The 16,762-nt window shown below is 28.9% G+C and overlaps 1 protein-coding gene across 1 annotated transcript; it reads left to right on the top strand.

Annotated features, from left to right (window-relative positions):
• The first annotated feature begins 7,798 nt into the window (after nt 1-7,798).
• LOC110673085 (uncharacterized) lies at nt 7,799-12,784 on the top strand. The gene is made up of 2 exons (XM_021836096.2): nt 7,799-8,368; nt 12,538-12,784. The coding sequence occupies exons 1-2, from the start codon at nt 7,834-7,836 to the stop codon at nt 12,555-12,557; spliced, it is 555 nt and encodes a 184-aa protein (XP_021691788.2). The 5' UTR covers nt 7,799-7,833; the 3' UTR covers nt 12,558-12,784.
• The last annotated feature ends 3,978 nt before the right edge of the window (nt 12,785-16,762 follow it).

Here is a 16,762-nt window from a genome sequence, read left to right as displayed (position 1 = left end):
ATGAATTCTTATGTCTATTGATATAAATACATTTTTATTGAAATTTTTATAAATAATATAAATAATGGTGAGTATTTTTAGAAATCCCAAATTAACCCCCTCTTCCCACTTATATATGTATATAGATAGATAATTATATAAATTCTCTATTTTTTAAGTTTTAAACTATTTAGTCCCTATAAAAATAATTTTTCTCTCTATTTTAAATACGTTAATGACAAAAAATTTGATATAAAATAGAAGAAGGGACTAAAAAATAAATAGAATAAAAATACAGAAACTAACTAATATATCTATAATATATATAAATGTGAGAAGGGGAAATAATAGGCATGCAAAAAATACGTTTTATTATTTATATTATTTATAAAAATACCACTACAGGATAATATTATTTGTGACAGATATTTGAGTTTGTCGCAAATAATATTTTTTAGTGACCAAACATTTGTCGCTAATTCATATTAATTCGTTGCTAATAACTTCTAACAATGAGCGTTTCATCGTTAAAATGTTTCAACGCTACAAATAGTATTATTCGCGATCGATATATGAGTAACTGATCCATGTTAAATTCATTGCTAATAACGTTTATCGATGACTATTTCGTTATTAAAACTTTTTTAGTAATGATAATTCTTGGGACAAACAAGTTTTTAAATAGATTCAATTTCTAAATTATTATCAATTTTAATTTTATATTATGATCATGATTGATTAAATTTAATTGGTTATCAATTTTAATTTGGTATCATGACCATGAATGACTAAATTTAATTGGTATTAAAATTCATTTATTTTAAAGTTTTATTATCTAAATTAATTTTTAAATTTATAAAAATTTTAAATTCTTAGTCCTACTTGTACTTAAATTCCATTTAAACAAAGTTTTTATTATAATTTAAAATAAATTTCTAAAGAAAATTACAATCAAATATATATATATATATATATATATATATATATATATATATATATATTTAAAAATTGTTACTTTCACTTTGAAAATTCAGATTGATTTTTATAAAAAAAATATCTAAAAAAATCAAATATTCACCTTTTTTTTTCCAATTTGATCGATTTTCATTAAAAAAAAGGAAAACCAAAAAATCAGAAGTTTAATTTTTTTTTTTTGTAATTTTTATGTTTATATAATGTTAATTGAAATTATCATAAATTTTAATGTCATAAAACTTGCAATTAAACTAAAATTCTTAATCAGGATAAAATTTGCAACTAGTTAAAATTCTTAATGGGGCAAATGCATGATATATGGTAAACATAATATATGATAAATATAAATATAGAGTAAATTCGTTATTCCAACAATGAAAGTGGTTTTTATATATATAAAATAAGGATATATACATAATGATTGATGTTTAAAAAAAGGGGAAAGTATAATTTAGTACCATGTACTTTCATGCATTTTCAATTTGAGAATTGAATTAAATTTTATTGCAAATCTAGGATTATACTACAATGCCGTTATTAAGTTGATGAAAAATTAGATAACGTCGTTAACAGTGCTGACGTGGTGTTGATGTAGCGCATTAAATTAGCACCATGTTGGACATGGAATGCTAATGTCAACACAATGTCTAGCATGGCATGATGACAGCCACGTCATCAAGGAACATGCCATGTTAGCAAGGACATGCCATATTAGCGTCGCATCATCAAATTCCTAAATTGTAAAAGCTTGAAAGTATAAGTCCCTAAATTATAAATAAAATAAAGTTCTAGCCCTAGATGCTAAAAGTATAAGAATTTCGAAAGTACATGGTAAAAAAAAATTAGGAAAGAGAGGGAGGAAGGAAGAGGAAGAGAAATAAAAAAAATTGAAAAAAGAGAGTGGCATGGGAGGGAGAGAGAGTGTGTGTGTGTAGGAGAGATATAGAGTGAGAAAGAAATAGTGAGACAAAGCAGGAGAAAGAGACATAGGGAGAGAGGCAAAGGAGTCACTCTGTCTCTCTCTCTACATATCTCTCCCATACATACACACACATACTCCCTCTCTCTCTCTCCCCTATTCCTCTCTATCTTCCTATTTACCTATCTCTCCAACTCTCTCCCTCTCTCACTCTCTTTCCTAATTTTTCAATTTATTTTCAAAATTTCACACTTCCCTCTCTCACTCTCTTTCCTAATTTTTCAATTTATTTTCAAAATTTCACACTTTTAGCATTTAGGGTTGGAATTTTATTTTATTTGCAATTTAAGAACTTGTACTTACAACTTTTTGCAAATAAGGGATTTGCTTATGCGGTGCCGACATGGTGCTGACATCAGCATGTTATATCAATGTTCGTTCGTTTTCATTTGTTTTCATTTATGTGTTGATCTGGGTTTTGCTTAAAATGATTTTTTTTTTTTTTTTGAGCGGTTGATTATCGATGTCTTGGTCAGTTCCTACTTTGGATTTTACCCTATCTTAATTCTTCAATCTATTTTAGTTTCGAATTATTTTTTGCATGAGATAGTTAAAAGAATTAGTAAGCTAGATATAACTTTGAATCATAATTTAGTGACAGAAGCAGCTGGGAACTTTATGGAATTTATGGAAGAGCTTAATTGGGCTATTATGGGCGAATATTAGGTTGACAATGGAAGGAGTTTAATAGTGTTTTTTTTTTTTTTTTTTACAAGTGGAAAACCACAATGACTAATTCTATAATTAATGTTTATATAATATATAATAATTTAAATAAATTATGTTGGTAAAAAAGATTTTCAAGTCAAATGCAATATTAATTAAAATGATTTTTTAAAGATTTTGAACTAAGCAACAATATTTTTTTAATGATGTTTGTTTATTATCATATATTCTCACGTTTCCTATTTAAAAATCCATATAACTTTTGAATTATTATAAATAATTGCTTTCACAAGAATAAATAATTAAATAAATATTATTATTATTATTATTATTATTATCATCTCACTCTATATATTTTATAATTAAATTAAATTTTAATAATTTATTCAATAACAGTTATTATCAAAAAATAGGGCATTTGAACTTCCTCACATTATCATGTTGCATAATATAGGAATAAAATTTTTAATTGTAGTCTTATTCTTAATTAGGCTATTAAAAGTAACGTTACTTATTTAATTTATCTATATATCTATCTAATATATAAAAGTGGAAAGAGGGAATATTGGAAAAGACAAAAGTACCCTTCATCATTTATACTATTTATAGAAATACCACTAAAATATCATCAGTGTCAATTCGTCGCTAATAAGACTATCTGGCAATAATTAGTGTTACTTGTGCATGTTAACACATCACCAATAGCTTTAGAAATGAAATATTAGCCGCTAATGTATTTAGCGGCAGATGATTCGTCAGTGACAGCAAATACATAGCTAATACCTTTAGCATTGAGAGATTTATTTATACTATTTTGTTGCTACTAACATTTAGTGACAAATTTTCGTCGCTAAATGCTTAAATAATTTCAATTTATAATATTGCTATAATTAACATAAATTAAAATTTTAATATTAGTTTAATAATAATCCTAGTTATTAGCTACTGTAATTCATAATAGAGTAATTCTATAAACATAATCATAAAAATATTATTAATTAATTGAAAATTATTTACTTTTTAATAAAATTAATAAAAACCTTTAAACATCGACTATATATATATATATATATATATATATATATATATATATATATATATATATATAAAAGAAAATTAATTATTTAATTAACATAATTTTAATATTATTATTAAAAAATAAATATTTAATTAAGTAAAAAATTTGTATTTATTTCAATAAATATTAAATTTTAATCCTATTCAATGACAATTATTTTATTTATTATAAATTGGTAGTTTTTTTTTTTCAAGTAGCAAAAGATTAGGTTAACTAAATATTAAAATTCAGAATTTGAATATTTTATCTCATTCAAGTATAGCAACCATTTTTTTAGTTACAAATTTATAGCTCTTTCTTCTAAAAAAAATTATTGATATTAATAAAAATATAGCTTTAACTAAATTTAGAATTTATTTTTATATATAAACAAATTTTCATTTATTTTATTTTTATTATTGAAATAAAATATTTTTATATTCTCAAATTATTTTCATGTGTAATAAATTAAAAATAATTTGTTATTGAAACATTAATAAATAGCTAGAATTGCATTTGAATTTTCAGTAATTTTGGTAAATAGAACAAAGTTAAAATTAAGTTTACAATCTTGATAAAATTAACCAAATGAAAATTTTAAATAAAGTTGTGAAAGTGCTTAGAGTTTTTTAGTCCTATTTTCAAATAAATTTTTATTTTTTGGTGTCAATAAAATATTCTAATTTATAAATTTATTAATATTTAAAAATACTAAAAATATTTACTTTATTTATATAATTAATCATTTAAAATTAAAAACAAAATAACATAATATCAAAATTAAATGCTCATTTATTTCGAATTTTTATATATTTAAATAAGTTTTATATTTTTATCTAATTATTCAAATATATAAATATTCAAAGTTATATTAAAGAATAAAGTTAATATGCAATATATAATTATAACCATATATTTTTAAATTATGCAATTTAAATTTTCATCAATATATTAACTATATATACTTTTTTATTACAAATATTTCAATTTATTAAATTTAATAATAATAATAATAATAATAATAATAATAAAATTACAAAATTCATTTAATTATTAACCAAATTTGCACTTTCAGTCTTGTATTCTTTTATATTAATTAATTAATAAATATAAAATATGAATGGAAGAACCTATTAACTGATCAATTATTTTATAATTTTTTAATTTCTAATAAATAAAAATGAATATATATATATATATATATATATATATATATATTGGCTAATTCTTTCTTCTTTTTTTTTTTTACAATTTGAGCTTATTTTTAAAAAGTTTTTTTTAACTTATGTTAAAATTGATTTAAATTAGCTAACGTATGATACAATTTTGATTGTTAGTCTCTCTTTCAGTCAATTGATAAATCAAATTTTTTATCTCAAATTTTTTTTTTATTTTTATTGTTTACGAGAAAAAATAACTATTTAAAAGTTAAGCTAAAATTTTTTAAAATTAAAAAATTGGTTGTAATAACAAAAAAGATTGAAAATATTTTAATTAAACATTTTATTTTCAGGACTAATTTAAAAGTTTTTAAAAAATAACAAATGATAAAAAAAATTTGAGAGCATAAAGTATTATTCCTAATAAAACAGATATTTTGAATTTTGCTTAGGCAAAATAAAAATTATTATTGATAAATAAAAATACATCTTGTTTACTCTTTTTTTTTTTTTTAAGCAACATCTTGTTTACTTAAATTCTTATAACTAGGACATAATGAAAGTATTTTTTAAATATTTGCATAGTTTTAATTTACATTCTTACTTTTGCTTTTTCAATTTTGATGTATTATTACACTAGCTATGAAAAAGAAAATTTCTCTTAGTTTTAAGAATTATTAATCAATTAGCACAGATTTTTTTTCTAAAATTGCATATAAAGAAATTAAATCACGAATAAGTATAACAAGTATAGACAACATACAAGGTACCTTAAAAAATACTTATTATTATATAAATTTATGAACAATTAAATTGTTATATTTGTTTTAAAATTATTAAAATTTATACAATCATAAAAATTCATTATATTGAAGAGTATATTTTTCTTAATAAATTTAATTATTGATCATTTTTATTTTTATATTATTATAGATTATTTAGTTTTATATTTTTTTATCTATTTAATTAGAATCTTCCGCAATTATTTTTACTTTTTTATATATAACATATATTTCGCTTAATTATTCTGTCACATATGCAGACTAGTACTATTGCTCTATAATAATACTTTTTGATAACGAATCAAAAGCGATAGAAGCTTAGAAGTTATTAAGAACATTTAATTTAATAGTACTAGTCTTTAAAATTATTAGATTTCAAATTGGTGTCACTATCAAAACCAAATTAACAAACAATAGTGAATTAATACGTTGGGAAGGATTATATCTTACTTATAACTAAAGTTAGATTTATATTTTTTTATATTAATGATTAACAAGAAAACTTAATGGCTAAAGGACAATAATCATCTAACAATTATGTTAGTGTTTTTTTTTTTTCTCTAAAAAAATCTTGAAGAGATAAAATGGTTACACTTCTTCCATGATTAGTATATCATATATAAGAAATTGTCATCATCAATGTATATTTATAAATGGTTAGACTTTTAGTGGGATGATAAGGAAGTACTAAATTTAACTAGTTATTGAAAATAAATATATTTTAAGTAAAATAAGAATATTCTTAAAAAAAACTTGCTGATACTATTTATGAAAACAATATAATTTGTGCATTGCTAATAATAGTACAAAAAGATGGTTTAAACATAAATTATATGAATATTTATAAATAATACAACCAAAGAAATCCTAAACTCCGTAAATAGTAGAATCAAAGAGGATAGTTCAAAATAAATACTTTCTATTTTTGTTTATGACTAATATGAACTAAACGTATAAAAAAATTGAAAAAACAAAAATCAACTTCAATTAGAAATGAAATACAGCAATGGTAATTTTGTAATACATGAAAGACTAAATTTAATTGGCTATTAAAAATCAACATGTTAGGATAATATTATATCATATATAAAAAATTAACAGAGAATTACATGTAAATATATGTAACAGAAAAGGAAATTACATATAAAAATGTAAATCTCAAATTTGTATGGCAAGTACAAATAAGGTGCAAAACATATTTAAAGAAAATTAATTATTTAAAATTAAAAAATCAAATAATTAGTGTCATGCTTAAATAATAATTTTTTCGTATTTTCTCTCTTTTTATAGGTTCAAGCAAAACGTAGTTTGTCTTCCTAAGCTACTACACCTGTCAACCCGCTTAAGGTGTTCTTTGCCTTTTCTCCCCAACATAGCAATCTTCTGCAATTGCCTTTTAAGTTTCAACTGCAGCTGTGTTCCCACCGTCGTAGACGAGGGAATCGCCGCCGCCATCCTCCTCGACCCTCTCTTTACAATTCCATACGTAAAAGTTTCTTTCTTAACCATTCACCTTGTTTCTTTTCCTTTATTTTCTTTCTATAATATCTGTGTGCATGCTCCATTTCTACTGCACACCCACTAATTCTTGCCTTTTAATTCCTTTAATTTCATGAATCTATGACTTTTCTCATGATATTCTCTCATTTTCTGATTTTACATTTGGTGAATCCATCTCTGCGCACTCCTTATTAACTTTTCCCTTGATTTTGTGGTGTTTTGATATATATATATATATATATATATATATATATATATATATATGAAATTTAGTTACTCAATCTATGTATCATAGATTTCAAATTGTTATTTGCCTAAGTTCTTAAGAGTTATTTGCTAATTATATTTATTATCGCGGTTTTGAAAGCTCACTATTTAGCTAGAGAAGGAGGAAGTGCTGAAATATGTGTAGGAGAAAATCACTTACCTTGTTTATCTGTGCAGGATGTGATTTGGTGGTATTTTGTATTTTGTTTGATGGATATTCAATTCTCATTGCCAGTAGTAGCAGTTGGAGTCCTATCAATATGTGTATTTGGAATGTGAATAAAACAGACAGTGATTTTTGCTCTATCAAATATTACTTTGCACTTTATCTTTGGCCCTAATTTCCAGTAGGTCATGTTTTGTAAGACTATACTGATAGAGATCTTGAATGATATGTCTTTTACAGATAAATATTGAATTCTATTGTTCTCTGATCATCAAAGCCAAAAAGTAAAGAAAGCAAACACCATGAATTCGTTCACCAACACGTACAATTTTGACAATCTCGTGGCCCTACTGGGCCGCCTCCAACTCAGCCCTCCAAATACTTCCCACAATCCCCTCCTCTCTCAATCTCATGAGGACCACCTCTTTGACGCTGCCAGCAATTACTCAGTTAATTCTGATGATGGCAACTCTAATACCAGAACCCAATTGTGTAAAGAAGAATTCAAGCTTAAGAACGAAATCGAATATCTCATCGACTCAGGTAGGACTGATTCATTGAAACCCAACTCGGGTGAGGTAGTTCAAATTGGTGAACATCAAATATGTGTTCGGTTTCATGAGGAAAAAGGATCAGATTATCGAGCGTGGGAGTGGCAAGGACATGTTATGCTGTTCAATGAAGAGACTGGATACTCTCCTGAGTATACTTATGGGCATTACTACGAGATGTTGGAGGGTGAGGAAGAGGAAGGGGAAGAGAAGGAAGAGGAGAAAATGGGGAATTGGTGGCTGAGAGAGTTGATCTTCATAGGAATATTAATGCAGCTTCTCCAAGGTTTGATCGTAGAACTCACTTCCTTCCCTATTGTTTTGTTATGACTATGCTTTTCTTGGAGAACGTGTTTTCAGTACTTACCAGTTTTATGCCTTTTGCTTTGGGTTTATTTCTATTTTACTTCTGTTCCCTCTTTCTCACTTCTATCTCTTATTTACATATTTATTTACTTTCGCATCCATTAGAATTATAACTGCTTTCCTATATTCTAATTTGTATGTTAATATTCTGTGGAAGTGATGTATATGTCAAACCTCTGTGAAATTCAGGGTATAGGCGTCATAGAGTAGTGTGTTTCACTTCCCATTTTGAAACTTCTTGTTGTTTTCAAAGCAAACAGATGTTTTCATTTTGAGGTTAGGTTAACAACTACCTCACTTACTTTTTTTTTTTTTTTTTTTTTTTTTTCTGGCCTGGGGAATGGTGTATCACAAATCTATGAAGCATGGAAATGCCTATAACTGGCGTTTCCGAGTGTCAGAAACATTTCCGTCCTAGAAACGGTGGACACAGCCTTGAAACGTTTTGGGGCCGTGTCCAGAAAATCTAAAAAATGGAAACGCGTTTCTCATATCTGAAACACGTTTCTCTAAAAAAAAAAAAAGAGAAATTGCAGCAAGAGGAGAAGAAGACCCAAGCTCTCTTTTACTTTCTTCTGGTTTCATTTCCCATCAGCAAGCAACCAGGCCAACGAAATATACCAAATCAACATACCAAATCTTTTTTTTTTTTCTTTTAATTACACAATAATATAAAAAGAAATCAAAAAAAATCAAGGCACAGCAAAAGCACAGGAATTGAAAGATGAATTAGAAGAAAGAAAACCCTAGATTGACTCGGCAAAAGTTCAAATAAAGACTCATCAGGAAGAGAAGAGATTAGATTGAAAGACAAATTAAAAATGGAGGTGGTGAGATCTGAAAAAGCTAAAAGGCAATTAAGAAAAAAGAGAGGGAGATTAGGATTTTAATAGAAAAGAACCAAAAAAGATGATAAAAAGCTGATAATCGGTGGAGAAGAAGAGCATTAGAGAGAGAGCGTGAGAGTGAGAGGAATGGGAGGTTGGCTTTTAAAGTTGTGTCGCACATGGCTAGAAAAGGAATGCTAGCTTTTAAGGAGAGAGAGAGAAATGAGAGGCCGGCTTCTAAATTGAAATTTTTTTATTGTAATTTTTATCTTATTATTTTTAATCTTTACTTTATTTTTTGAATTGATTTTAATTGAGATGTAAACTAAAATTTTAATATCATTAATACTCTCTATTGTTTTAAAAAATTAAACAGGAGGTGAGAATTTAAAATAAATAATTATTCTTATTATTTTTAATAAATTATATATATATATATATATATATATATATATATATTTTTATATTTACGTGTTTCCCCACGTTTCCGTTTCTTATACTTTTAAAAATGTTGTTTCTCCGTGTCCATTTCCATATTTCCCCTGTCCAAGTTTCTGTTTCCATTTCCATGCTACATAGTCACAAATTATGGGAGCTGTAGTGACCAATTCAAGTTTCATGAAAGAGTCCAACAATGGGTGAGAACCATCAAGAAAATGTTGTGATACAGCGAGAGTTTGTGTAACCTTTGTGTGCCTGCAGACATGACATTTTTTTTAAACTATGAATTAATGTGCTATAGATTACAGTTTGTAGAAGGGTATTTGTGTTAAGAACTTGAGTTTCGAATCATGTCCAATGGTGATTAACAGAGAAATCTGCAAATGAGGAGCTGCGGGGTTGAGGTCTATTATTGTTTCGGCCTTTGTGGTTTGGTTGCTATCTATTGTGGAAGAGCTAAAAGAGGCCGGTTAGAGAGAACCCTCTGATGTTACAGTCCCGAGTCTGGGATCGAGTGCACGAACGATTCACGGAGAAATCTAATAGGAAATTTATGGATTGCAGCTTGTAATTTTTACGGCCTTTCCCTTTGTTACTTATTGTGAATGTGAAATGAAGGCTCGTTAGGAGAACCTTTTGATCTAAGAGTTTTTTAGGAACTTAACCTTGAATAAAACTAGATTTGAATAATTTTATTTCGGAATAAAGTGCTTAAATACACTTTGATTCCTAACTAGACCCTAAACAATAATATATTCATTTATTAATTAGGGGTATATGCCCTAAATAAGTTTTATTTTCTTTGCAGCTAAACTACTGTAATTAGGAAAGCTAAATGCTCCTAGAATTAGGAAAACTAAATAAGGAAAAGACAAAAATCCGAATAAACTAGGAAAGAAATCAATTTTACGCAAATCAGTTCTGTGGCCTATTTTGCCCATGCGAGAACCTCTTATAGACTTGCTGAAAATCTCTATTTTGCTGTTTTTTCATTATATTACTCCCTCTTTTAGAAGGGTGCTCGTTCTCAAGCACGAAAGTAGGAAAATGCTGCGACAAAGTGGCCTCACAAAGCTTTTGTTTTCTCCCTTGATTCCCCTTAAGCACTTGAATCTTCAATTACTTCCCACCAAAATAATTTTTTTTACAGTGATGGTTGTTTTTATGTGGCTCGTCACAATTAGAACATAATTCCTTTATCCTTCATTCCACTATATCCGGCTAGATAACTGTTTGATAAATGGTGGGTTGGTCTTATATGAAGTCGAAACTGCTTACTTCAGAGTTTGTAGCCTTTGTGCAACAATTTGTCATTCAAACAAGAGAGCCAAATTCATGGCAGTTGTTAGGTTAAGGTGATGTTGTATGGTTACCTCGACTTGCAGAGCCTTATATAAACCATTAATGAGAATCTCCACCTCTTGCTTTGGAGTGAGCCTCCTTGATCTGGGCAATAATTGTTCAAACTGACATTGGTATTTCTCCACTGAGCTTGTTTGGCTTAATTTGGACAAAACTCTAAGCAGACCTCTCTAATTGGAGGCCTATAACGTAGATGATGACATTCTTTAAATTCAATTAATGCACAATCTTGTTTTAATTTTATGAACCATAGTTGATCATCTCCTTCAAGATGGAAAGAAGATAGGTTGTCCTTGCAGTTTTCTGCTGTCCAAAAAATGTCCGCACCTGCTAAGCCATCCAATGGGATCTTGTTTGCCATTGTAGCAAGGAAAATCCAATTTTGAATACCTTGGAACAAACTCCCAAATCTCATGCCGGCCTCCATGGTCTAAAGCATTGGTGATCGGTCTTGTTTTTCCTTTTTACTGTCAACCTTGTAGCATAGCTTCCTCCTAGTCCATCGATGGCTTGTGCAAATGGCTTGCTTGAAATTCCTTCGCATGTTTGCAATGATAAATCCTACTGTTGAGCAAGGATGATTTCTCAATTATCGCGATACTGCTTTCAGAAGGCCTCAAATTGTTGCAAGAATGCTTTGTCCATGTTGAGCTCTGATATCAAATTGTTACAGTCCCGAGCCTGGGATCGAGTACATGAGCGATTCATAGAGAAATCTAATAATAGGAAATTGCTGGATTGCAGCTTGTTAGTTTTATAGCCTTTCCCTTTGTTACCTATTTTGAAAGTAAAACAAAGGTTCGTTAGAGAGAATTCTGATCTCTGAGTATTTTAGGAACTCAACCTTCAGTAAAACTGGACTTTAATACCTTTATTTCTGAATAAAGTTCTTAAATACACTTTGATTTGTAACTGGACTCTAACAGGAATATACTCGTTTATTAATTAGGACTATATGCCCTGAACAAGTTTTATTTCCTACGCAATTAATACTACTATAATTAGGACAGCTAAATACTTGTAGAATTAGGAAAACTAAAAAATGAAAAGACAAATTAATTTTACGCGAATCAATTCTGTAGCAATACTTTTTCCCATGTGGTTGTGAAGTCTTTGACTAATTGTGTGTGTTTAGAAATGTGTTATTGTACAGAAAAGCATTCATGAATTCTCATTTTTGTTATTTTATCTCGTAAATTGCCGTTTTCAAAAAATGGTACCCTTTTCTGTGACTGAATTGTAATGATTCAATTGTCAAACATAAGGTGACTTTGGGGACCTCACATGGGGATTCTTCACCAAAATTATTTTTGTTTTTCAGTATGTCAAACTAGTATCATCCTTTGTTTCTGTTCTTTGCTTCAAGTAGATACAACCAAATTGCAGCATTGGTGTTGACTGCACTCATTCATGGTTTTTTATTTGTTCATTTATTCCCATTTGTTGCTGAACATGCTAGGCTTGGTTAAGTGCATTTGAGCATTCAAGGGGAGACCTGAAGCGGTACGCCAAATCCTATTTCTTCGAGATTGAAGCTTTTCTGTTACCATTGGGCTCACTACTGCCAGGGCTGTTCCATGATCTGTTAGGTGTTTTATATGAGTGTCATATTTGAATTGCATATATATGTTAACTATTTACATGAAAAGTTTCTTTAATTTGTAATTCAATTTTGTCCAACTATTTCTAATGAGCAGAATAAATATATAAACATATACTTTCAATTTGCTAATAGTCAAGGTAAAAGTTTCCCATTTGGTGTCTAGCTATTTGTTAGCATGTGAATGCTTGAGTTTTTTTTCTGATGATGGGGTTGGGAACTGAATTTTCATGCTCAGTTTGACATTCCCATCTGTCCTTGAGCTTTGACTATGAGCTTTTTATTAGTTGTTTATAATTCTTAATTTCTTATGGGTGCTATGCATATTGGCTTCACAATGTTTTATACTAGTTTCTATAGGCAATTCATGATTCATATCATATGGGTGTTTAGGTTGCTGCTTGCAGACCTGTGTGTCTATGCATTTATGCACAATAATGGTTAAGATTGGGTGGTGGAAATTTTTGTCTATTGAGTTAATATTTTTAATTGTGTGCTATTCAACCCATTAATTAACTTTTTAAGTAAGGCCATTGAAGTTTTGCATATTGTATTGGATATTTAAAAGTTAAAAAATGTCAAATGTTGAAAACAAAATTTTTAATTAAAACTGTTAGTTTTATTAATTTAATTTTTAAAATTTGACAATATAATTACTTTAAGCAATTTAGTAAATTGTACTCAATATAGCTGAAGTTAGATCGATTTCTTTTTTTTTTTTTTTTTTTTTTTTTAAATTTCAGAATTTGTTTTTGTTGAAAATTGTAAAAGTCACTAATAAAATATATTTTTTCCTAATTAGTATAGCACGTTAGTTTTATGTTTTTTTTTGAACTTATTAAATAGTTTAGTCGTTAAAATTGAAACAAATATAAAAAATTTGAGATTAATATAATAGGCGTGCAAATATAAAAAATATACACAATGCACAATCACACAGTATAAGAAAATATAATTAGAATAATAAATGATTTACGTAGTTCTGTGGGGGCGAGGGAGGCGTGAGGCGAAATATCATCCATTAGAATTATATAAAATGTATCAGGTAATGCCCAGGAAAGATGGTGGAGTCACAATGGTCTCACTTAAGTACCACCTTCTTAGACAGCATTTCCTAGACATGCAATTCACACAATCCTAATAGAATCAAACCACTGGTAAGTACCATCTTCCCATAACACTACCACGGTACTAAGGATTTATGCCACGAAGGCATAGATAGACAGGAGTCGCCACCCGGGTAATAACCAGGACATATTCAGTGTTTCTTCCGAGGGTCATGGATGGCAACTTACTCGTTGCAGAATTTCCACAACCGTCATTACCATAGCCCAATGTCTAGGTTCGGAATAGTGGGTACGTAAGGGGAAGGTGTTAGGCACCCCTTACGCCTGGTCTAACCTCGTTAATTCGAGTGCCAGTCATCTACTAATGTTTCTAGAAGTCTTGTTTATTATTCCTTTATTAAACTTTATCCTAAAAATGCAATTCTAATCCTACACACGCAAGTAACTCACAAAAGGGTTGTTGTTTACACACAATTTTCATGCACAAGTAATTCCTATCTATGGGGTTGCTAATTATTTAAATGATATTTACCAGATGACTAAAATTAATTTATTATTGAGAATTTAATTTACAAACAAATTCAATTTCAAATAACCCTACGTTTCTATTTAACCTAATTAATTAATTTTCACCAAGTTATCCTAAGGATAATTGAACTAAGTTAATTATGTACATGTGTAATTTATTCTAATATCACATAAGGCCCAAACAATCACAACCTAATAAAGATTTCTAACATGCAAATTTATTTTACAATTACCAAGTATTAAATTAAATTTATTTACATGCAAATGTTAGTTTAATTTACAAACAAGATTAATTTTAATTTACAAAGTATTTATTTAAATTAATTACATGCAAAAGTCAGTTAAATTAAAAACAAAGTTAATTTTGATTTATCAAATAAAAGTTCTATTATTACTACAATTTCATGCCAATGGTTATTCGATAAGTTTAGAGTTACTTACCTGTTGGTAAATGTAGTTGCCATTGGGGCAAACTACCCTTAAAAAATGGTATTCTCTTCTAGTATGGCAATGATATCCCTGGCTTACTCCCGTTTAGCTCCATATAAGCTCCGCGCAAATGCCCTCTTTGGTACTTACCTTAGGGCTACTTACCAATTTTTGTTTGTAAAAAAAAAAAAAATAAAGAAACTAAAGAAAAATAATAAAAATACGAGAGACAGAAACTAAACATGTGCAGAGTTGTGTATCCCCTCAAATTAAACATGATTACATGATCTATATGAACATAAAAAATAAATTGAAGACAAAGAGCATAGAATTAAAATATTGTGTGGCATAGATCTTGAAAAGAAAACAATAAAAACTGACCTTCCAGAAATCTTGTATGAAAATCTTCTTGAAGAAAAGAAAAAAAAAATAAGGAAGAACTCAAAGAGTCTTGAATATCTCTAAATTTCTTATAGCTCTGAATTTTCTCTTCCTCTTTCCTCTCATCCTCCTATTCTTCCCTTCTCTAGTAGGGTATTTATAGGGTTTTGGGAGAGAGGTGTGATAGGGTTTGGAGTCTTAGGATGATAAAGTTTAGATGACTTAAACAACTACGATTGCAGAATTCGAATAAGACTGGGATATGGGTGAGGTGTTTCAACCAATAGGAAGACAGAAAAAAATGGAAGGCACCAATAGGGAGTGAGGAAGAAGTGTGGTAGGGTTTGGAGTCCTAGTGTGATAAAGTTCAGATAACTTAAATGACTAGGATTGATAAATTTGGATGAGACTGGAATATGGGTGAGGTGTTCCAACCAATAGAAAGAGAGGGAAAGGAGGTGACACCAATAGGGAGTGAGGAAGAGAGTGGGGCCAAGGAGGAGAGAGATATTTTGTTATTTTAATTTTCAGAAAATAATTAAATGGGTCCCATTTAAAATTCCTAACTAGGCTTTCTTAGGCCCATGGAGCCCAATTAAACTTAATTAGATCATTTAAGAACTACCCATATTAAATTTAAATAAAATAAAATTTTATTTAAATTTAATTAAATTAATTTCCCAAAACTTTATTATTATTATTATTATTATTATTATTATTTTTCAAGATCATGTCACGGAATTAATAATTCAGCTCCATGCCTCCAATTACATCTTACAGTCATATAATTTTTCATCATCGGGTTTCCCACGGCCTCAATGCACATGCTCATCACAAAATAAGGGTTTACAGTTTGCCCCCCACTTAGCGAAAGTTGAAATCAATGCCAAAGCATTGCTCAAGTTTCGTCAAAGTGAAACTCAAATTTCTAATAACTATGAAACATTGGCTGTGAGGATTAAGTATATCTTGCTCGGTCGACATACTCTATGTTATGAGACTAGCTACTGTCTCATAACAGTAATAATTGTGTTATGTGAAAAATGAGTGTATCTTGCTCTGTCGATACACTCTGCGTCATGAGACTAGCTACGGTCTCATAACAGTGATAACTGTGTCATGTGAAAATTGAGTGCATCTTGCCCTGTCGATACACTCTGTGTCATGAGACTAGCTACGGTCTTATGACAATAGTAACTATGTGATTTGAAATGTTGTGGATTCGTATTTAGGACCGCAATCCTAAACTACCTACGTATCCCCCTCATTATCCTGAGGAAGAATCAGACCCACTCGTAGTTCGACACTTGAAACTATGGTGATGCATGTTCTTCTACGCCTTACACACTTACAGGTGACATGTTGATGCGTGTTCTTCTACGCCTTACACAACTATGCTATATGCCCCAAACAACGTCTAAGGACTTACCAAAAAATATCTGTCATGAAATGTTGTGGGCTCGTATTTAGGACCGCGGTCCTAAACTACCTACGTATCCCCCTCATTATCCTGAGGAAGAATCAGACCCCCTCTTAGTTCGACACTTGAAACTGTGGTGATGCATGTTCTTCTACGCCTTACACACCTACAAGTGACATGTTGATGCGTGTTCTTTTACGCCTTACACAACTATGCCATATGCCCTAAACAACGTCTAAGGACTTACCAAAATACATTT

This window comes from Hevea brasiliensis, chromosome 10 (assembly GCF_030052815.1).
Source record: "Hevea brasiliensis isolate MT/VB/25A 57/8 chromosome 10, ASM3005281v1, whole genome shotgun sequence".
NCBI lineage: Eukaryota > Viridiplantae > Streptophyta > Magnoliopsida > Malpighiales > Euphorbiaceae > Hevea > Hevea brasiliensis.
The sequence above is the reverse complement of the archived record's forward strand: the minus strand, read 5'-3'. Positions and strand labels throughout refer to the sequence as shown.

Coding starts and splice junctions, on each gene's coding strand:
- LOC110673085 (XM_021836096.2), top strand. CDS start 7,834: ATGAATTCGTTCACCAACACGTACAATTTTGACAATCTCGTGGCCCTA. Junction 8,369..12,537: donor ATTAATGCAGCTTCTCCAAG/GTTTGATCGTAG, acceptor TGAACATGCTAG/GCTTGGTTAAGTGCATTTGA.